Source organism: Seriola dumerili, unplaced genomic scaffold (assembly GCF_002260705.1).
Source record: "Seriola dumerili isolate Sdu_G_001 unplaced genomic scaffold, Sdu_1.0 BDQW01000003.1, whole genome shotgun sequence".
In the NCBI taxonomy this organism is placed as follows: Eukaryota; Metazoa; Chordata; class Actinopteri; order Carangiformes; family Carangidae; genus Seriola; species Seriola dumerili.
The window spans coordinates 3,869,698-3,893,090 of NW_019174258.1; the positions used below are offsets into that span (position 1 = coordinate 3,869,698).

Here is a 23,393-nt window from a genome sequence, read left to right on the forward strand (position 1 = left end):
TGAACTTGAAAAAATAGATGGCATTTAGCAGAGCTCATATCCTTCAGGGCCAGCTGCAACTGTGTCATAAATGATAAATAATTTTCCATTACAATTTTGTTTAAAGACATGAACATTCATGTTTCTGCCTTGTAGTAAAGCTTCAAATTTTTACCACTTCCAAGCATTTAAGCTTATGATGACAACAACAGCTCATTTGTCTGTAAAAAATTGTACGTCAAAGCGGCAGCCTGTGCTCCCCTGTTGTTAAAGTTGACCTTTTTTTTTTCTTTTGACCTATAATATCTGGTGGAAGGTATGCAAAGCATGACCCGCTCACAAGTTGTACTCTGTATCTTAAGAGGACATATACACACCTCACAACCCCTTATAGCCTTGGTGTGAAAAGTTAATCAGTTTTTGTTTCCCTCTGACCAAATTCTTCACAGTTTCGGTTACTGTAAAAAAAAAACAACAAAAAAAAAACCCATTTAAGTCTTCTTTTGGAAGAAGTATGAGATTTGAAGGAGCTGTATTATTAATACTCCAAACCAAAGTGGAATTCAAATCCTCCTGTTTATTTAGACTCTTGGTCCAGATTGTTCCATTTAGTTAAACTTCAAAACAGTGAACTTCTGGAATTAATGAGCCAGTAAGGAACTCTGTGTGTGTGTGTGTGTGTGTGTGTGTGTGTGTGTCTTTGTGTGCGTGTGTGTGTGTGTGTGTGTGTGTGTGTGTGTGTGTGGATGTGTGTGTGTGTGTGTGTGTGTGTGTGTGTAGCACATAATGTCTTAATGTGTGTGACTGCTGAGAAAGTCTGTATCACAGTCTTGGTCTTAGCCCTCAGTTTCCTCTTTTAAGGTTCCTCTTAACTGGTGTTGATGCTATCAGTTAATGGTGTTTGAAAATATTTTTTCGAAAAAAGGAAAGCTTTCAGAAATTAATACCTCAAATCATATTTTACCCAGAGTCAGTTCCTCCTCGATGTTGTTGAAATCACACAGGGTTTTGAGTTTGTTTAATGAGCTGTAGTGTTATATAAACTCCAATTAAATTACAACTGAGTTAACTGTTTAAAAACCATTGTTGAATAACAAGATTTCCACAGAAAACATCAGATCACACATCACATCTAAAGTGTATTTTCTGTATCAGATATGTGCAACAAGAAATGGTAACAGCAACATAGAAACAGTGGATGACAGAGATGACAGATGTTTGTTTTGATATCAATGAGCCAAAGTACATACATGTATACTGACTGCTACTTCACCAAGCCACTCGATCATATTACATTATTTGGTCTGATCAAAAAGACGGTGAAAACTCCAACTGAAAATTAGCTGACATGGTTGTAAAGCTTGAATAGATAATGCTGTAAATTAACAGGGATTGCCTAGCAGACAAGCACAAAGGAAAATGTCGATTACAGAAGGTGACTGTGATGAAAGAAATGTGTTTTATTACTTTAAGACCTGTGGGGATGCGCGCATGCGCAAAGCAGTTGAGACAGGTAACGGTTGTTGATATGTTTTTGGACAAAGCAGTTAACGAGCAGTAAAAAGTTAAGCTCACGACAGCGTCCGAGTTGGTCCTTTATAGTATACAGTAAGACTGAATACCCACAACATTACAGTGACAAGTCAAGATTATTGGAGACAGAGTGAATGAAAGTGGATAGCTTTGAAAATGAAGATTATTCTTATAGAATGTCTGTGTTGTTAGTATTTGAGTCTTATCTGGCCTCCATCATCACTTTGAGCGTGCTTAAAAACACCAGGGCCTCACCAGCAGCCCTCACTTTTGCAGCTCGTCTTGAACAGGAAGCAAGAGGGAAGTGTTGAGAGGAAGTGGGCTGTGACGCTTGGTGGGTTGCTGCTTCTGGTCTATTGTTTTGTGTCTAGGTATGCGCCACACAAGTTTGAGAAGTAGGTACCAGATTACACATAAAGGAGACACAGTAACCGAGTAATTAAACTGTGATTTCTTATGTTGACTCTAATTTCAACAACCCTTAAAAGAAACTCTGTCTACAAAGCAAAATATTATTAACGACTCAGGGTTAAGTTAATGCTGTTTCTGTAAGTGCTGATTATCTTAAAACCGAGGGATCCACTTGGCTTCCTTTTCTTTTATTTCCTTTTGTTTTAAAACTAGTTGCAGGTCATGGGGCTGTTTCATGGGGCTTGACAATTATTGACGTTTCATCCTAAAAACTGTTTAAAGGCCCTCTGTTTGTTGAAGTTAAGCTGAGCTATGTTGGAATAAAACCTACTGAACCAATAAACATGTTAAAGGTACCACGCATTGCGAATAGGAGTGTCGGACAGATGTCGAAAAAGAAGTGAAAAGACTCATGTAGGAGGACGATAGGTGTGTCCTAATCATTTTTTCCTTACACCTCTACCTGCTCCTGTTCATTGTTTGAAAGTAAAAAACCAGAAGCTCAAAACAGTGAGTATGCCTCTGACCAGTTTTGGAGCAACAGTTTCAACATGAATAGTATCATTAGCCTGGAAAAACATAAACAAAGCAACACCCATCCAAATCAATCAATCCCTCTACCCTTTAAGTCCACCTTCACCCACTAATGTGTTTTGCTCATTGTTACTGGAAATGTGCAGAGTGATATGATTTGCTTAAGGGTGAAAATTTCTCTGTGCTTACCTTAAATGAGCTTAAGACACAGAGGAACTTACTAACTTACACAAGTGCAGTGTGGAAACTTTATACCTCCAGCACACATACACTGAGAATGGACTCTACCATGAAGCAGGAGGCATCTTGCAGCTTGATGTTAAATTTTTAAATGAAAAAAATATTTGCATACTATTTGCATAGTAGAGGTAGAGGTAGAGGTGTAAATTTAAGAGTTTATTAGTGGTAGCAGTAGCAGTAGTAGTAGTAGTAGTAGCAGTAGTAGCAGTAGTAGTAGTAGTAGTAGTAGTAGTAGTATAATAGTAGCAGTCAACATTCTGTGGAAGAGCCATATCACAGACAAATTGTTTTTTTTATGTCTGGTTTGATCTTTAAAGCTGAAATCCAAAACAAAGCAGTGTCTAGTGTTAAGTTTGAGAAATGGCATCACTTCGTTGTTGTGTGTTATGCAGTGAAAATGTCATTGACAAACATTTCTCAATATCTGACTCTCATTCTGTTTCCAGAGAGGCAGAGCCTGTGGAGGATGAAAGTCCACAGAGAGAGGAAGAAGAGGAGGAAGAAGAGGGAAAGATGGAAGAGGAGGAAACACCAATGATCAGTGAACAGGGGGAGTCACCTGGAGATTTTCTGCCTGAAGAAGGTTCTGGTGGTTACGAGGGCTCTGCATTTGGAGGTGTTATCATGGCGCATCCGGCCTTTGGGACTGCAGAAAGTGAGACAGGCTCTGGAGAGAAAGACATGGACCCACAGACAGGTAATTTTAATTTTCAACTTCCCTCTTCGTGTCAAGGTCCCCCCTTTTTCTGCCCCACATAGTCTGATCTCCTCCTTGTTTTTCTGCTTGCAGGTGGGGATCTGACGGTCAAAAGGCGGTTGATCCCCAGCTGGTCTCTGGCCAGTAAGGCAAAACCAGCAGAGCAGGAGCTGAGAGATGACCATCTTCTGCAGCTGTAGACTCAACACCCATCCACTGAAAGAAGCACATACATACACAAGGCCAGCATCTATTTTACTTCCACCCTGTTCACTCAGATAGTAAAGAAAATATTGCATCACCACCTGGTGGTGGAAAAACTTGGTCGCTCAGAGACTGATAAAGGCCAAATATATATTTTGTATTCTCAGTACTATTGACAGGAATTATTCTCTTCAACAACTGTAAACAAATTTACCTGTCAAAGTAAAATAATGGTCTGCATAAATGAGACATAGACACACTTTAATTTAGTTTAGTTCAAATGCATAGTGATCTATATTTGTGTTTTCTTGTGGAAGAGATATGTAAATTGGAATATGTTGTTCAATATAAAATTTGAAATTTGCTTTCAAATAATTGTAAATACCAGTGCAATAAGATGACACCGTTGTCCATGCATTACTCACTGTGGAAATGTGGTTCCAACTATATTTTGGAGCTATGCGGCATGCGTTCCTTAAAGCCACACACACAAAAAGATTTATTTATATTATTTGATCCCATTTGTCAAAATGTTGTGACACTTTACATTTACCTAGGAGGGTTGTGCAGCCTATCTTGAGAACTTCTTGTCTGCAAGGTTGAACAAGAGAATCTTGCTTGCCCAAACCCCTCAGGAATAGATTCATGCAATCTTAACCACTGTGAGCTGGAATATATTCAAAATGTATTATGCACATGCATGCATTTCAACATGCTCTGTGTTGTCTAATTTGCATTTGATATACTTATATTAATAAAGGATTTATAACAACAGAATTCAGTAGTGTTTTCAGTGTATTGTATCCTAACCACTCTGTTTTCTGTTCTGCTAACTGTCAATCATGTCTCTTCAGTCAGCTGGACAATTTGCCAGTTGCTTGTTGATTGAGTTGATCTTCTCCTGCTCCAGCCTAGAATTTTATAATTGCTAACATCAGGACAGATTGTGTTTTTATGCTGTCATTTTATTATGTGATTTTCTAGTAAAACAATATTTTTTGGACAAAAAATAAAAGAAATTGACTTCTCTTTTCTTCTCTGCTTTTCTAAAAGAGAATATGTATAATGTTGTATTAATTATAAATACATAGGCACAGGTGTGTACATTGTGTTACTATTGATAAAAAAAATGAATATGACATTCGAGTTTTACAACAGCGCAAAGTCAATACAATTTCTGGATATTATATATTCGAATAAACAACTATTTCATAAATTGATAAAAACTCAATGATTTTAAAGATTATTGTAATGTCAGTAGTGTGCCTGTGTCCTATGGCCCCATGGATGCTTATGGGTGTTTCCCTCGCCACTCCACCCCGAACACACACACACACACACACACACACACACACACACACACACACACACACACACACACACACACACACATGACCCGGGTCACATGACGGTAAGCTTTGATACTACCTCCTGGTTCAGGCAGACTGGCTACACGGAGCGAGGCTAGCTGTTAGCTTTGACTGTCTAGACGGCCGAGATGGTGAGTGTTAAAACAAGCATCAGCTGTGCGGACTACACTGGAGTAAACTGGCCTGTTTATTTACAAAAACCCAATATTAACATTGGCTCCCAGCCTCGACCGACAGCAGCTACTCAATATTTAAAGCTGACAGGAAAGCTAGCCGGGTCGGTCGAATTAGCACCAGTAACGTTGCGAGGCCGTCCCTGCTGTTTTGGCTAGGCAGCGGCTTGGCAGCTATGGTTATGGCTAATAACAGTACTTACTAAAAGTGGTTATTGGCTAATAACTGAAGCAATTACAGTTAGTTTATTTTAGCGGCATTTAGGGCTACAAAGGAGCTAAAGTAAATGTCGGTATTAGCTGACGTTGCTGCCTAGCTCGATGTAATGCGAAGTTGTTCTGTTACAAGCTGATGTTGAATTACAACTCTTGAAATTGCATAAATACATATATGGTTCTATGTTTAAAGGGTATGCAAGTTGGGAAAAATTATCGCTTATTATTTTATTTAGTTAACGATCAAACTGACTTTGATGCAGCGTTATTGTGTTTCCCATGTTTTATTTCTTTAAGTCGATTTTTGGGCTTTCTACTGAGAGACTGTTACAGATGCATCTTGGGACATGATGAATTGAAGCATCCCTCTCGTTTCCAACCGGCGACTGGTCTCTCCTGACATCTTGATGATCGGGCTAGTTCCTCCAGATTTGCTGCTGCATGTTGAAGCGTGTGTTTGTGACGTTGTGCCAGCTCAGAGCAAAATAATGTGGCTGTGGCTGTGATTGAGTTAGTGTGGACATGACAGATGTTGTTTTCTCGCTGAGTATAGACACGGAGTTGGGCAAGGAAGTCAGGTTAAGGGGATTTACATGATTATAACCTCAGACTATGACTGTGTCAACGGCACACCCAAAGAGCGGTGATGTTAATGCCATTCATTTGTGCGCAGTGAGCGATGTTCATCAGTCCACAGAGATGTGTGTAAACAAACTCTGTTGAATTGAGTTCAGTTTCTAATAGTTGAATGTGGCTGTAAACTAAGAGTCAGCTTCTTTCTTGATACAGTTTGTAAAATATATTCAGTAATTTGGAAACTGTGAGACAGTATTTCAACCTCTTAGATCAAGAGAGTGGTGTGCCATCTTTTGGAATTGATTTGCCATTCATGCCTCTGAATTTTTTGTGATTATTTGTTTCATGTTGTTAAGTTGCCAGTCGTGGTAGACCTCTGAAGACTAAGCATTTTCAGCAAGTGCAAGATTTGTAAATCTCATTCAGTTTAATATGTGCAGTCCATGCTTTTCAGGATTAATATAGCAAGGAACTTTTTCTTCCATCGTTCTAATGTATTGTAACTAAAGGCTTAGTCAAATTATTATTCAGACAGCTCACCAACTAGTTAAATTTAAAAAAAGTTTGCTTTTATATATCTTCAATAGTCTGTATGTTTACATATGTAATACAATGTTGTCTATGATGTACTTTGTTTTTTCAGAGTTTCCTTGGAGGTTTGTTTGGGCCGGTATGTGAGATAGATGTACTGCTGAACGATGCAGAGAACAGAAAGACAGCTGAGTTGAAGACAGAAGATGGGAAAGTGGAAAAACACTACCTGTTCTACGACGGAGAGTCTGTGTCTGGAAAGGTAAAGCAGAGAGCAGAGCTCCTTTAATAAGGGGATCCTACACACATGGAGCATGGAAATTTTTATGTATTGGTTAACGTAACACAGTCAGCACATAATGTGCTCTGTCTATTTTGGGACTTTCTCTTTACCTACATCCAGTGGGAAACTAAGGTTATTTTGATGTTTGTGCTCAGAGTTTGAGAAGAAGTAAAGCAGGTATATTTAGGATCTACGATCTAACTATCTATCAGCATATATATGAGCTTTATTAAGTAATATTGGAGTTTATTCAATATTAATTTCACTTGTCATCTTTGCCTGATTGGTTGTTTGCCTTCTTCTGTCATCAGATTTTTCTGAAGTTTCTGTGAAGAGCTTACTCTGTCTGGTACCAACACCAGCAATATGAATTATGTAGTAAGAGGGGATAGCTCTTGTTGAAAGATATATATTCTTTGTGTTCTATAAAGAGAATATATTTTAGTGTTTATTTGTCAAAGTAATATATAGTAAAATATAGTTGTAAATTGGTGACATTGTCAGCCAAAGTATCACTGTGATAGCATGTTTTTTGGTTCATACTTGAGCTCATTGAATGTTTCCTCTCCAGGTGAATCTAAATGTGAAGCAGGGGGGAAAGCGACTCGAGCATCAGGGCATCCGCATCGAGTTTGTTGGACAGATAGGTGAGCATGGTGCAAAAAAATTGACATACCAGTTGAATGGATTGGGCTTTATAGCTGGAAAAGTACTTTTCAACAATAGGATTTTCTCACGTGACTGAAAGGTTTAATGGAGCATGTGGTCATCATGTGCAGCCTGCAGTAGTAGAGCTGAACCTCCTCCAACTGTATTAACAGTAGGAGGGAGCGGGTGAGAGCAGTGTGCTGAAAAAGAATGGAATGAAGATGACATAAAGCTAATGTATAAAGCTTTTTGAAGTTAATACTGTTGTGATTTAAAACACCACCCAGACCTCCTTGAACTCTAAACTCCTCTCTGCTGTATTTCAGAGCTGTTCTCTGATAAGAGTAACACCCATGAGTTTGTGGACTTGGTGAAAGAGTTGGCTCTACCTGGAGAACTCACGCAGAACAGAAGCTATGACTTTGAGTTCATGCAGGTGGAGAAGCCCTACGAGTCCTATACTGGAGCGAACGTCAGGCTAAGGTATACACACAGCACAGTTTGATATGAGGCAAAGTGCAGTTTCTGTTTTATTATTACCGTGTGTATTATATACATGACCATGAACCCACTTATTTTAGTGTTCGGATGAGCAGGAGACTTTGGTATCAAGTACCCAGGTTCAATCTTAGGGCAGCAAACAGTCTGCAGGGGATCTTTTGTCTAGCTCGTCTTGTGCTGTTACTCCACCAGGGGTCAATGAATATATTGCTGTTATTAGTACTGGTTTCAGTATTGCTGGGATTACAATTATTATATCAATATCACAGTGTTATTAATATTTATTATTTGATTTACAGGAAATACATTGATAACTAAAAAGATCAGTTGTTTTTGTTATTTATCAAGTAGAAATACCAAACCTTGCGCTGGCTACAATTAAACATTTCTGTTTGTCAGACAGCATGGATGAATTTGAACTTTTCTGGCCATTTTAACACTTTTATGATTAGTTAATCAAAAATGATGAGTTTAATAATGGACAACTAAAGTAATTGTTAGTTGCAACCTTATGTTATTAATAGTATATCTTAAAAACAGCCCAATTCTGACAAAAGTTGGATGAACAGTAAATGAAAATTTCTTGTTCTAGAAGTTCTCACTGAGTTAGGTATGTGCACATGTGTGCGTTTTTTCACCGATTGTCTTTGGAGAACAGCATGTTCTACATTGTTTTGGTCTGAGTCTTAAAGCTTGCAGTGTCTGTGTTCTTGCAGGTATTTCCTCAGGGTGACAATAGTTCGCCGTCTGTCTGACTTAGTGAAGGAATACGAGTTAATTGTCCACCAGTTAGCCACCTACCCAGATGTCAACAACTCGATCAAGATGGAAGTCGGCATAGAAGACTGTCTTCACATCGAGTTTGAATACAATAAATCCAAGTGAGATGAATATTGTTTTAACTTCTTTGTTGAAGTCTTTTTTACTGCCATGGAAAAACTCAATTCCAAGTAAGACCTGCCCTTCATCAGTTTGAGCAGCCTCTCTCGATGTGTCTCTTTGCCAGATACCACCTGAAGGACGTGATTGTTGGGAAGATCTACTTCCTGCTGGTCAGGATCAAGATCCAACACATGGAGTTACAGCTCATCAAGAAGGAGATAACAGGCATTGGTAAGAATCCGGGGTAGATCTGAAACACATGGGTGGCAAGTGTGTCTGGACCAACAGCTTCACTCTACTAATTTTGGAGTTCATCACATTTGAGGTTTCTCTAGCAGTAAATTGCTGCAGTTGGTTTACTCTTTTTAAGAGTAGTTGGGTCAACAGTGAGAGCAAAGAAACTAATGTCAGCTTTACTTTTACTTTATTCTAGCCTGTTCACTTGATGAAACTATTTGCCCTTCTTTTTAGGTCCCAGTACTACCACTGAGACAGAGACGGTTGCAAAGTATGAGATCATGGATGGAGCTCCAGTTAAAGGAGAATCCATCCCTATCAGACTGTTCCTGGCAGGTAAGAGCTCCTCCCTCTCACCAGCTAACAAAATGCAACTTCATATCATCAGTTTCCCTGTTGACTTCTCTCGTATTAAAAACATATTTTTATTTAAAGTGTGAGTGACAGCCGATCACATCCCTCATTTCCTTACAGGATATGACTTGACACCCACCATGAGAGATGTCAACAAGAAGTTCTCTGTGCGCTACTTCCTTAATCTGGTGCTGGTGGATGAGGAGGACAGAAGATACTTTAAACAACAGGTAACGCACTTGCATACACAGCAATCGTATTCTACATCTGAGCTAATATTTGTATGTCTCTACAGCAAACTGAGACGAACATGAATAATTCAGCCAAGTTGTGTCTATATCACTATGTATTTTTAGTCTTGTTTAATTAATCTTTGCCTCTGATCTTGCCTTTGTAAAGATTCAAATATGGTTAATTTTATCCCACATTTTTGGAGACAGATTGTGTATGACTGTGTTAAGATGACACAAACAACCATACAAGCTTATTTTGTTGGTACCAAAATTGCTGAATTGTAATGCCACTGGCGTGAAAAGTATAGTTTATACAGTGTAGTCTCCATTAAAGTTGTTGATTACAGTGAGATCAGACAGACAGACAGACAGACAGACAGACAGACAGACAGACAGACAGACAGACAGACAGACAGACACTTACTTACTTACTTAATTACTTACTTACTTACTTTATTACTTTATTTATTCCCTAGGGGAAATTCATATGTCCATTACCTCATTATTGATAATAATAAGTTCATCATAAATAAACAATAATAATTAGATTAGTCCACTTCCTTTGGCTGAGGTGTTGTATTGCCTGATGGCAGTGGGAACAAAGGATCTCCTGAGCCTCTCTGTTCTGCAGTGCAGCGAGATGAGACGTTTGCTTCTGTAGCTGCTTCTTTGTCGTGCCAGATTGTTGTGGAGAGGATGGTTGGTATTGTCTAAGATGGCCTCCATCTTACATTGCATGTGTCTCTCCACAACAGTCCTGAGTGACACTCTCCATGCATTAGATCACTTTAATAGATCACTCTTTAAGACAGGCTGTATTACATAATGCAGCAGAATGTGTGTGTGTGTGTGTGTGTGTGTGTGTGTGTGTGTGTGTGTGTGTGTGTGTGTGTGTGTGTGTGTGTGTGTGTGTGTGTTAGAAATTGTACGTGGATATATTGCTTCTTACCTACACAAATACACATTGTCTCTCTGGCTACTTTGTATATTTCATCATTTGTAGCATTAATATCTGTGCCATGGTGCTTTGCTACTACTTTCTCTGTTACAGATGTGCAGGGCTGCAGCAGCAGAATTACCATGTGTTTTCTGAGATACAGTTCATTTCTGTCCATGACAAATTGATTAAAATGGTGATTCAATTTCTAACTCCTGTGGAGTTTTTGACCACTGGTAGAATTAACAAACAATTTTTCCCGAGTGGGTCACCTTTTCTTGTATTGTGCAAGTGCACAAGGATGCACATCACATGGGAAGCTGTTGTTGGTTTCATGCTGTTCTGTTGATCAACAGTTGGTGGCAGTATTGTGGCAAGAAATGCAGGAATTAACAAGAAACACAGTGAAGAAGGAAAACTGCTACCAACAAATCGGCTTTACAAACATTTTATGAGGAAGAAAATGCATTAACCATATTTGTCAAAACTCAAGGGTGCACACACTGTTTTGATAAGAAGACTCCCTGTCTATGTGTCCTTCAGAGAAATTTTCCTTCCCTCACTATTCAAGTACACATAACATAATTTCGCTACTTTTGCATGCTCCTGTTTGTCTACCACCAAATTTTAAATTGGCAATATTGTATTTTTCCCTGCATTTATTCTTTTGCTTCTGTGTGTAGGAGATTGTTCTGTGGAGAAAAGCCCCAGAGAAGCTGAGGAAAAGAAACTTCCATCAGCGCTACGAGTCACCGGAGTCCCGAACCCAGCCAGTTAATGCAGAGCAGCCAGAGATGTGAGGGTGAAGCTATGAACTGAAAATACACACAGACTGCCCCACAGACAGACACAGGCTGCCCCACTATCTCCCTGGACTGAGAAATGTCTGTATACATGAATACACATAACATACCTTCAGATCCCCCCCCCCCTCACCACTTCACAGCTTCACATATGAGCTGTCCTACCACCATCACTGGCTCCCCCAGGACTGAAACACACTTGCATACAGATGCACAAGTCTGCTGAATGCTAAATGTCAAAGCAAGAGTGCAAAACATACCAACCCAAGTAAAGAACAGTGAGGCAGCTTATTTCATCCTGACGCCTCGGACTGAGAACGCACACTCTAGCACACACACGTGAAGCCATACAGTTTGCTGAGTGTGTAATAAACAGGAGCAAAGTCGGAAAAGAGGAGATGGCGACACACAACCACCACGTCATTCATCTCAACAGGAGTTTCCTTTGGTTACATATTTGGACAGCACTTATCCTGGACATTCTCTGACGTCCTCCCTCCCAACCTCCTACAAAATGACGGTTTCTCGAAATGGATTGGCTTGCAGGTATTTAAGTCATGTGGGGACTAGCTTGAACAAAGGACATGAGAGGCTAAGCTATGCGTTGATGAGATGTTTATACACAATACTTGAGTTTGGGATACGGTGATGCCACTGTGCTCTCGTCCGTTCATCTTGCTGTTTTTTTTAGGTATGTTGCAACAGTCCACAGAATGCTGTAAAATGTCAACTTGATTGAAAAATTAGTGCAACAAATGTCCATCTTAACATAAATTTAATCCTATATTTAATCTTATAATGTGGCTTCCAGTGTTGACATTTCAATGTCATTTATTTCATAAAATTATTTAAATGAAATCATATAGAGCTGCAACTAATCATTATTTTCATTATTGATTTATTTAGTCTATAAAATGTCACCTCGGGCACAATGTCCTAGTGCCCAACATGACATCTACAAATGACTTGTTTTGTCTGACCATCAGTCTAAAACCCCAAAAATATTCAATTTACAATTACATGATAGAAAGAAACGCAGAAAATGTTTGCATTAACTTATATAGAATCAGAGAATGTGAGTGTTTCCTTAAAAAAAAAAACAGAAACAGCTAATCAATCATCAAAATGGTTGCCATTTAATTGAAGTAACTGATTGATCAATTGACTAATCATTGCAGCTCTTAAACATCATACATTCAAATTCTGTAATACAACGTTTCAGTCTGTTAAGATGAATATTTGATGCAGTTTTCAGTGATGGGGTCTGTCAGTTTACTACAGGATTGCCTCCAAATTTCAACATGTGTCTCTAGCATGCTGCATTTTGTTTGATCTTTACGGTGCTGTTTATTTATGACTAATCTCCAAGAGTGGAATCCAGTTACTGTTTGTTGTTTGAAATTATTTGACAGGTCAGCTCAAAAAAAAAAAAGTTATGGTGGTAGAACAGGAGAATTAAATTTCAGTGCTTTGAGCTCCACTGGTGGAATTCCACTGGCTCCCATTTTATTAGTGAGGACGAAGAAATCAGAGAGAGATATCTCAAAATGTCTGCACATTTATTCTGTATGGCTAAACAGAAAATATGTTTACTGGTAATTTGAGTGAACTGAACCTTTACGTTCCTGTATCCAGCTCACTATCACATCATTGCATCAATCATTCAATGTAAGATATAGATCATCTTCAGTCTCTAAATTTCAAAGCTTAAAGTTGAAGAAATTATGCAGTTACTTTTACCTGAAAACGAATTTCTGTCATCATCACAAGGATATAACAGCTTCTTTTTACATTGTGAATGATTCAATGGAACGATGAAATGATACTATTCATGACTAGCAGACAGTAGATCCACTGTTCTTGTCACTTTCATCCTATTTTTCAAAGGGTGTGTCGGTTTTTTCCTTTTTTCTTTTTTCTTTTTTTTTTTTTTAGTCTCTTGGTATATTTACAATACTAATGTAACAAATGGCTCATGTCTGCTGTTGTAAGCACTGGAAGGAATGCAGTATCAGTATACTGTAAAATCCAACAATGTTCCACTGTGATGCTCAGACCGGCAGTTTAGGTCCTGCTTTAAAGACATACTCATACACACACAGTTTGGTGATGTTGCCAGTCCTGTGTGTAGGGTCAATTTGCCCTTAAGCTCTGATCTGTGGCCAGTTTTGCACTTTTCCCTCCAATGCTTAACTTTATACAAAGGGGCATGGAAGCTGAAATGAAACATCACTCAAGGACAAGTTCACCTCAGAGATCTCCTGTGTCTGTAATGGAAATTATACTGTCATTTATATATCACTAATTATTTTAATTGGACTTGCTAAGTACAATATTTTGTTGCTTTTTGTCTCTTTAATGTGCAGGTCATGCCACCATGTTATGTTTCTTTCTTTAAATGTCTGAACACTACGATCTACTACTCGGTTGTTTTTCTTTGTTTCTTCACAAGAGTGTTGACCTTGCATTTTGGTCTCCCTCTTTGTCAGGCAACATTGTAATTTATTTGCAAGTAATGCTTTGTTTCTCTCTGCCTGTCAGATATATTTTCTGTATTTCTGAACACTGTACAGGTAGGGTTTGTTTGGTGTACTTTAAATACCTTTCAAGGTAATGAAGAAACACTTAAATGCCAAAACTCTCTGCCCCTGTGTTATCTACTGCATGTTAATCTTTACACAATGTTTAATCATGTTCAATCATCAATGTGTGAGTGTGTGTGTGTGTGTGTGTGTGTGTGTGTATGATATGATATGATATGTGTATGATGTGTGTATATATACACCAAACCCAAATATATAGCTTAAATGAATAGTGAATAAAGCAAATTTATACTGAATATCTTGTGAACAACATTCTTTAAAAAAGTCAGAAAACTTCAGTTCAAATCTTAATTGTTAAAAGGATATTTCATTGTATGTCATACACCTAAACAAGAGAATAGTGTTGGATGGTCAACTGTGATATTTTTCCAGATGATGACATCAGGCCGTCATCAGATTTTCCTGTACAATTGACAGGACACTTTTAATTCAAGACCACTAAATGCATTAGTTATCCAATCTATTCAGTCACCATTTTCAAAGACTTTATTGTTGCAGAGAGAAAGATCACAACATATCTAAAAAATATTGCTGACTAATCTCTTTCAGAGGCAGAGGTCAGAAATATCTATGTTTCATTAAGTCTATAAGAATCATATCCAGTTGTACAAATTATAGACAAACTGGTTTTCTGTCACTGAAATGACACATCTGTGTCCAGCTTTTTCACATACTCTTCCCATAGAGGCCATCTGGAGAGAGTCAGATTTATATACTATACTCCCTCATTGTAGGCTAAAAATGACCTTTATCAATACAATTGATGGAATCATTCCACAAAATACTATAACAACTCAAACACTGATAATCCCAGCTTCTTTCTTGCCTTTATCTCATCCTTGACTCTTTTTGGTCACTGTATGTTTGGTGTTCATCAATACAATTAGCAATTCTCTGTAAGGGTTCAGCATGGTGCATCAGAATTATATTCTTGAAGAGTGGCGAAAGCTTTGAAACAGCACTTAGATTGTCATTAAAGAAGATAAAACTTATAACTACAAAGTTATATTGATATAATTTTTAGATTTTATTTTATTTTTTTAAATATTAATATAATTTTTCTGAATTTCATTGATATTCATTGACATTTTCTTGGTGGTTAGTCAAACATTTCTGTTGATAGTTTAGATGGTGTTGAATTTAAGGTTATGACCTATGCGTTAAGTTAAAGATTTCTATAACTCTGGCTACGTGCATTATAACACGTATTTCAATATTTGTGATGAATTATACTAGAAAGGTGGATACTGAATGGTGTACAAACAAGTCTTAAGAGTCATCTTCATTGAATACATGGCATTGGAAACCTGCAAAGATCGTTTTTAGTCGTTATTGAGGGACAAAAAAAGGGCGAGGTAATCATCGTTGTAGCACATACGATCTTCGGGTTCAGCGATAGAGAAGTCCTAGTTTTTGCCTGTTTATAATTCGTTCAAAACAAAATTGATCCTGGGTCATAGTAATTTATCTGACAAACACTCATGTAACATCCATGTCCTGTAACTAAGTATCTCTCATTGCGTTTCGAAAACAATCAATCCATTTTCTGCTTAATTTTATCACAGGCACATTTGCGGGCAGCTACACAGAGACTGGTCCTGTCCCACGTTGTATTAGCAGGAAGAGAGTGTGTGTTGACCGTCCTCTGCTGTAGCTGCTGGCTGGTGTAATCCACATATTTAGACTTGCTGAACAGTATGCTGCGACATTAACACGGGTTTTGTGCGTAGCCCACAGAAGGTGCTAACACCGGGGTGTAGCTATGTCAGTAAACCGGTGTATGTCTGTGTTTTCTCGGCTTCAGCGCCACATAAACAGCCGGACTACTCGCGTCACCGCTGGCGGTTTTCATGCGTCCACTGGATCTGGTTTGTTACATAAACAACATCAGACTGCTTCTGCGGTTTGCAGCAGAAATGTTTCATCCGACAGCTCTCCTCCAAAAGCCCCGGACACTTCTCTGTTCGTCCCCGTGTCTCTGAAGGCGGACCCCTCGGTAGATGGGAGTGTAGGGTTAGAGCTGAGCCAGCCGCTCGGTAAAGGTCAGTAAATTCACTTATGCTGTTGCCGCTGCTGCTGCCAGTATTATTCCTTGTGTTTGGTGCTTGTGTCATCTCTTAATGGTTAACATGAAAGTAATTTCCTTATTCATGTTGGTTCTCTCTGCGTTTTATTTCTATGGTTCAGATGAACTTCTGAAAGTTTTGAACCGGTTTTATAAGAAGAAGGAGATGCAGACGCTGGCAGCAGATCATGGCCTGGATGGTGAGGAAATAAACTGTCAAATGGACTGTTGGTCATTACACAGTTGTCAATACGTTGTCAGTCTAAATGTTATTTATTTGCCAGATCTGTCTACATTTAACCCAGTCACCAATAATTGTCATTTAACAAATGTTTTTTGTGAAAAATCACAGGGCTTTATAACATTACATATTGTCTCGGCCATGACAGCATGAATGCTTTAACTCTCATTTCATTTAAATATTTACATAGAAATATAATAAAGACCCTAACCACATAATTAAAAAAATCCAAATATAATTCTGTAGTGAAAATATTCTCACAACTGCACACATACACAGGGAGGAGAGGAAAAGTAAACCTTATTAACACAAGTGCTCGCCCGTGTACAGCTCGTCTCTTCCACCAGGCCTTCATCAGCTTCAGGAAGTATACCATGGATTCATCCTCACTTCCCGCTGATCTCCACATCATCCTCAGTGACATCTGCTGTGGAGCAGGTTTGTCAGTTTTTAATAAAACCTCAACATGTTTGTGTCAGTGGTAATTAATTAAAGTTATGATTTAATTAACGTTCATTTCTGCTGCTCTCAAGGTCACTTAGATGACATCTACCCATACTTCATGCGTCATGCCAAGCAGATCTTTCCCATGCTGGACTGTATAGATGACCTGAGAAAGATTTCAGACCTCAGAGTCCCTGCCAACTGGTATGTGTTATAGATCCAGAGCCAGGAATGTAGGTGTTGTTAATTCATGTCATATTGGATTTAACCACTCCCCACAGTGGTTTACATCTTTGCTTCCATTAAAGTGGATTTACGTTTCAGTCACTATCTGTATGCATGTGTTGCACCTGTGGTTGTAGTATATCTCTGTTTGTGTGTTCATCAGGTACCCCGAGGCTCGTGCCATCCAGAGGAAAGTGATTTTCCACGCTGGTCCCACTAACAGTGGTAAAACCTACCACGCCATCCAGCGCTACCTGTCCGCTAAGTCTGGAGTCTATTGTGGCCCTCTGAAGCTACTTGCCCACGAGATCTTTGAGAAGAGCAACAGTGCTGTGCGTCTCCACTGATCATTGTCCTCTGATTTTACACAACAAAGTCTTTGTACGGGATTTCGGCAGTACTGCTGCATATGTGGGGAAAAACATGCATGAACCTTTTTGTGACTTAAGAGGGAGCTGCACAAAATCTGATAATTGTGACACTCTGTGTACTCCCAGGGTGTGCCATGTGACTTGGTTACAGGGGAGGAGAGGACCTTCGTGGACTTGGAGGGTAAAGCAGCTGGTCATGTGGCCTGCACCATTGAGATGTGCAGTGTCACCACACCTTGTGAGTACACATAACACACACAAACATTTCTGCACAGTAGCATCAATATAACAAGAAAATGCCATTGCTCTGTAGAACATTGCATTGAATTGTATCTAATCAGATGACATTTGTTCTGATCAAAAACAGTTCTCATATTGAAACTTGACTATTGTCTCTTTTCAAATTAGTCCTAGAAAGTCTTATCTGTTAGTCTCACAAAAATGAATGAAATTATTCTTACCTGTCAAAATAAGGTGTTTGAAGTTTTTGTGTTGTGGCTGTAATCATTGATGCTCAGATGAATGTACTTTGTTACCATCTTTAAAGTGATCCAGTGGTATTTATAGACCAGTGACTCCTTTGTTTGTTTTTATCTATTTCAAGTAACTAGCACAGGACTGTCGCATTTTGGATGAATGTTGGTCCTCCTTGCGGAAGACTCATCAGCCAAAATACAGAACTTTTGAACAAGCTGTTCTTTTTGATGTTTCTTCAACGTCACCTGGAATAGTTAACATAGGATTGTTTTTTTTGTCTGTAGATGAGGTGGCTGTAGTCGATGAAATTCAGATGATCAGAGATCCTTCCAGAGGCTGGGCCTGGACCAGAGCACTGCTGGGTTTGTAACACACACTCAAAAACATACAGTCAAACACACAGAAGACCTCTGCACCCTGTGATTCATGTGGCCTGAAGCTAAAATAATGAGCATCTTCTCAAGCTTTCTTTCCCTCTCAGTTAATAAAACTCACACTTAATATTTGTAATAGTAATCAAACAATGATGATGAACATTTATTTTCTGAATCTCTTGTTTCATGTTGTGACACGCACATCATTAGGCATTTTTATGTACATGGTCACCTCTGGCAAACCTTTCTGTTGTACCTATGATTTTATCATTTGTTTTGAATGAAGATGTTCCCAACCTCAACAGCTGGCATTCTCTTTGTCATTGTGTAGGTCTCTGTGCAGAGGAGATCCATGTGTGTGGAGAACCTGCAGCTGTAGACTTCATCAGAGAGCTAATGTACACGACTGGAGAGGAGGTGGAGGTGAGGCTGTAGCATGTAGTGCTTCAGGAGGAGTGCAAACTTTTCTTTTGGGGCACCGCTCACATTCCTCTCAACTTTCTCTGTCCCTTCATTCCTCTTAAGGTGCACACCTACCAGCGTTTGACTCCATTCTCAATCTTGGATCAGGCTGTGGAGTCATTAGACAACCTGAGACCAGGAGATTGTATTGTCTGCTTCAGTAAAAATGACATCTACTCCATAAGCAGACAGATTGAGGCCAGAGGACTAGAATGTGCTGTAATTTATGGGAGCTTGCCTCCAGGTGAGTGCGTAAGTTGAACTTGTCACACAGGTCCTGTGCAACTTGGTCCTCATGATGACTAAAAGTGAGCTAAGAATATAAGAAGATAAGTTCGTCCACCCTCTCTGAACTTTTTTTGTCCATGGAATATCTAAGTGTGTGAGTAATGTCTGAAAAATCAAAATCTTTGTGGGCTCAACTTGCAAAGATGTTCATTGGCTCCAGTTTGAACACTGCAACAAATAAACATTAGAAAACAAAAACATGTTATTGATAAGTAATATACAAACCTTCATATCAGACTTTTGTGTAGTAGAAACTTTTGTAAATGAGCTCCACACTCTGCTGATTACTGTTTTTACAAAGACCAAGCTTAGTTGTTCTGTGGTTTACAGGCACCAAGCTGTCACAGGCCAAGAAGTTCAATGACCCTGATGACCCCTGCAAGATCCTGGTCGCTACAGATGCCATTGGAATGGGCCTTAACCTGTAAGTATAAATGATACCAAGGTATCTTCTAAATAATAGAAATAATTAAAAAATGTTAAAAGAAAACCTGTTACATGGTCTCACTGATGTACTGTTTCCCAAAAGAAGTTATGAGTGTGTTGTTGGTGTTTTGTGAAATATGGAGATATAATATTAGCCCCCAGGCTGTATTCCTGATATTTATCAGTCATTGGGAAACTTTAAACACTTACCCTTTTTAAAGTTTTCTGTTGTTTGTTGGCATGTTCAGCATATACCACTACACATATAGGCTTTATTAAGCTACAGTGGCAGCATAATGGTCAAATTTGCATTAATAATTTGTGTAAATTCCATCAACTCAGCTCACATCTATCCATTTGTCTGTATGTCTCCCACTTTCTCTCTTTAGGAGTATAAAACGTATCATCTTCAACAGTCTGGTAAAGCCTAATGTTAATGAGAAGGGGGAGAAACAGATGGAGACCATCAGCACATCACAGGCTCTGCAGATCGCTGGCCGCGCCGGCAGGTCGGTCTCATTTCAGCTTATATTGTCCCCATTCTGGAGGGTTAAAGGCGGGAGAGAGGACACAACATTCACAAGTGAGCTTCTGTCAACTTAGTGTATTTTTTGTGTCATATCTCTCAGGTTCTCCTCCAAGTTTAAAGAAGGAGAAGTTACCACCATGCACAGAGATGATCTGCCTGTCCTGAAGGAAATACTCAGCCTCTTAGTAGAGCCCATAGAGGTGATCATTCACGCACGCACGCACGCACGCACGCACGCACGCGCGCGCACAGTCCCACAGTCCCAGCTGCACAGGATGTTTATCTCTCCTCCTTTGTCTCAGACTGCAGGTCTCCATCCCACAGCAGAGCAGATAGAGATGTTTGCCTATCATCTACCTGATGCTACCCTGTCCAACCTCGTTGTGAGTAAAGCCGTCTATTCATTTGCCCTCCCACCTTGATTAAGCATGATAGCAACAGTGTGAGGAAAATGATCACATAGAGCTACAGCCAACAGTGAAGGGTTTGCACATGTACACTCTGTTTTTACGTTATTGGTATATGTTGAACTTCATGTTTGAAACAGAAGTTTGTTAAAAAAACTAAAAGAATTGTGGACTTCTGTGCCGTTTAGTGCTGTTGGACTCAGAATGGACAGTCAAGAAAAGACTGCTAAATTCTGATGGTTTTATCCACCGTACTTGAGTCCTGATAAATATTTGACACTCTTTTTGTGTGTCCACTGTAGGCTCATCTTTGTGAATCCTCTCTCTCTCTCTCCGTCTCTTTTTCTCAGGACATATTTGTCAGCCTCTCTCAGGTGGATGGTATGTACTTCGTCTGCAACATCGATGACTTCAAGTTTCTGGCTGATATGATTCAGCACATCCCACTCAACCTGAGGTCACGCTACGTCTTCTGTACTGCTCCCATCAACAAAAAACAACCTTTTGTATGCACCTCCTTCCTGAAGGTAAGGATGAGTAGAAGGAAACAGGAGGAGGCATGAGATTTAAGGAGGAGAGACCAGGAAGGAAGAGTGGGCTGATGCGCAGTAGCAACACTGAGGTGGAAAGTAACAATAATTCATTTATAGTAAAAGCAGTGACTGGGTTTATTGGGGTCAGTGAAAAACACCTGGTTTTCCTTCAGACAACAGAAACTGATTCAGTGAGTCAGTGTTGTAAAAAGAAAAAGATTTTTATAGGCACTGTGCAATACACTCTAGCTTTATGGTAATATCACTCTGATAAAATAAGATTAGCAACAGAATAAAGTCCTCAACAAGTGACCTTTGAGATTCAGGGCTATGTTCTAGGTATTGTGTATGTGAGCAATGAAAACTCCTTTCTGCTTGTAGAGTGGTTAAGAAGTGTAAAGCTAAATATGTCATTTGTGTAATACAATAATAATACACTAATGAATGGCAATAGTTTTGATGTTAGAATATTTTTTCTTTTACTTTTAATTTCTCATTATTGGATTAATATTAATGGTAATATTACGATACTACTGAAGACAATGTTTCATCTTTTCTCTTTCCATTTGCTTGATTGTTAAGCTTTGCATACTGTTCCATACTTGCAGCTTCGTGCTCTTGTTTCTCTTTCAGTTTGCACGTCAGTTCAGTCGAGATGAACCCCTGACTTTTGACTGGGTGTGTCGTCACGTCAGCTGGCCTCTGGCTGAACCCAAAAACATTAAAGACCTGGTTCACTTGGAAGCTGTTCATGATGTGTTGGATCTTTACCTCTGGTTAAGGTAACGTTATCTTTTTTTTTTTTTTTTTTACTTTCCACTTCTTTTACCTGTCATTTAAATGAGATCATTATTGGCAGGTGCTTGTGTGCAGAGACATGGTGCAGTAAATTCAATTAGACCTTGATTGTTGAATTAGGACTTATTATCATCATCATATATCTTCCTCCAAGGTCTTATTCCTTACAATATAACATTTTATTTTTTACAGGCAGCTCTCATAATGGCTGCTTACCACCCTAATCCCTGTTGCTGTCTGTCTGTCTGTCTCTAGCTACCGTTTCATGGACATGTTTCCAGACACTGCCTCAATTCGTGAAATTCAGCGAGAGCTTGACGATATCATCCAACAGGGCGTCCGAAATATCACCCGTCTCATCAGAGCCACTGACCCATCTATTACTAGCCCAACGCAGACACAGTTCAGCAAGCGTGGACAAACAAGTGGTAGCAGTGGAACTGCGGATAGTAATCTTTTCATTGGCAACAGAGGACAAAGGGGACAGAGAGGCTCAGAAGAGATGATAGGAAGCTCTCTGGCCAGTCGGCTTGTAAAAGACGGGCTGTTGACTCCTGATTTGCTCCGACAGCTGCAGAGGGAGTGGTCCAAAGATCACTCTCACCCACTCAAAACAGAACGTCACAGTACTAACAACAAAGGGAAAAATAAAAAGAAGAAGAAATGAAGAGGAAGACGACTATATATTAATGGTGGTGCAAGGTCATTACTGTTCCCATGGAGATCAATAACTGATACAATAGTAATATCTGGTGGTTTGCCTGAAATGAATCATGATTTTGGGCATTTAAAGGGGATCTATGAACCTTTTCTGACCCTGGAAGACTCATAAAAAGCTTTTAGCCTGAGAGCTTGAGCTGTACAAATAAACACCAACATGTAGTTGCAACGCAAGAGGAGTGTTTTATGGTCTGACATGTACACCCGGAGTAATGCGCCAGGCTGTCACGTAATGTACTTTTTTTTTTACTGTGCTAAAACCTCACTGTATGTTTTCCTCCAACCTACAAATGCACAAAGTGTAACTAGTGATGGAAAATGTCTCTAGTTGAGGATGCTGTGAACTACTTTCTACTTTCTTGGTCCCTCTGGAAGATCAGCTACCTGGTCAGAGATTCTCCCTTTTCAGTGAGAGCAGAAAATAACTCACAGATTCATCTTGTAAACTAATTTAAAAGGCACAAAATGGCGTCGTGTATCACTGTTGGAGATGCCAGGTTCCTTCGGAGTTACCACTAAACCCACGGCTCAAAGTGACAAGAAACATTGTTTGGCATAATAAAGTTTCAGCCAAGGTCACACTCTCATAAATGCTATTCTAGAAGCATTTTTTGTGACCAGGAAATTGTTTAAAATGCACTTGGTTATACAGGTCGGGAACAAGCTTTGCTTGGTTCAGTGGAGTCAAATGTAGAACTTCAAAGCAGCATGAGAGTATATTTCCAGCTTATTTGGGAATACCTGAAGCATTCACTTTAAAGTGCTCTCTAATGAAGAGCATTTTCTGTGAGCATACAGCTAACATTTTGAATAGATTGAATTGAGCGCAACCCTGTTAGTGTCTATATACAGATGAGATGCCATATTTTTTTTCTTCTTTGCATATAAAGTGATGACATCAGTCAATAAAAATCTACAGTTTTACCTGTCTCAATTTTTGTTTTTTATGTGCCGCACACATTAGATCAACAATTATGACACATAAAAACTAACACAAACTAAAAGCTAAAATCAATGCTCAATGGTGGGTCAAATTATTGAATGTCAGTTTGCATGAACCAACCAAAGCTTGCATGTTAAGTTTCAAG

The 23,393-nt window shown here is 39.1% G+C and overlaps 2 protein-coding genes across 2 annotated transcripts; both read left to right on the forward strand.

Moving 5' to 3' along the window:
• Positions 1–5,022: 5,022 nt before the first annotated feature.
• On the forward strand, positions 5,023–12,442 carry vps26a (VPS26, retromer complex component A). The gene is made up of 9 exons (XM_022744566.1): positions 5,023–5,099; positions 6,577–6,726; positions 7,319–7,394; positions 7,722–7,878; positions 8,613–8,777; positions 8,903–9,009; positions 9,250–9,351; positions 9,490–9,599; positions 11,223–12,442. The coding sequence occupies exons 1-9, from the start codon at positions 5,097–5,099 to the stop codon at positions 11,337–11,339; spliced, it is 987 nt and encodes a 328-aa protein (XP_022600287.1). The 5' UTR covers positions 5,023–5,096; the 3' UTR covers positions 11,340–12,442.
• A 3,126-nt stretch (positions 12,443–15,568) lies between these two features.
• On the forward strand, positions 15,569–23,229 carry supv3l1 (Suv3 like RNA helicase). The gene is made up of 16 exons (XM_022742387.1): positions 15,569–15,987; positions 16,133–16,210; positions 16,582–16,689; positions 16,785–16,899; positions 17,084–17,252; positions 17,418–17,529; positions 18,053–18,130; positions 18,474–18,565; positions 18,668–18,848; positions 19,223–19,316; positions 19,708–19,827; positions 19,948–20,047; positions 20,150–20,230; positions 20,605–20,781; positions 21,421–21,569; positions 21,841–23,229. The coding sequence occupies exons 1-16, from the start codon at positions 15,708–15,710 to the stop codon at positions 22,250–22,252; spliced, it is 2,346 nt and encodes a 781-aa protein (XP_022598108.1). The 5' UTR covers positions 15,569–15,707; the 3' UTR covers positions 22,253–23,229.
• Positions 23,230–23,393: the final 164 nt, after the last annotated feature.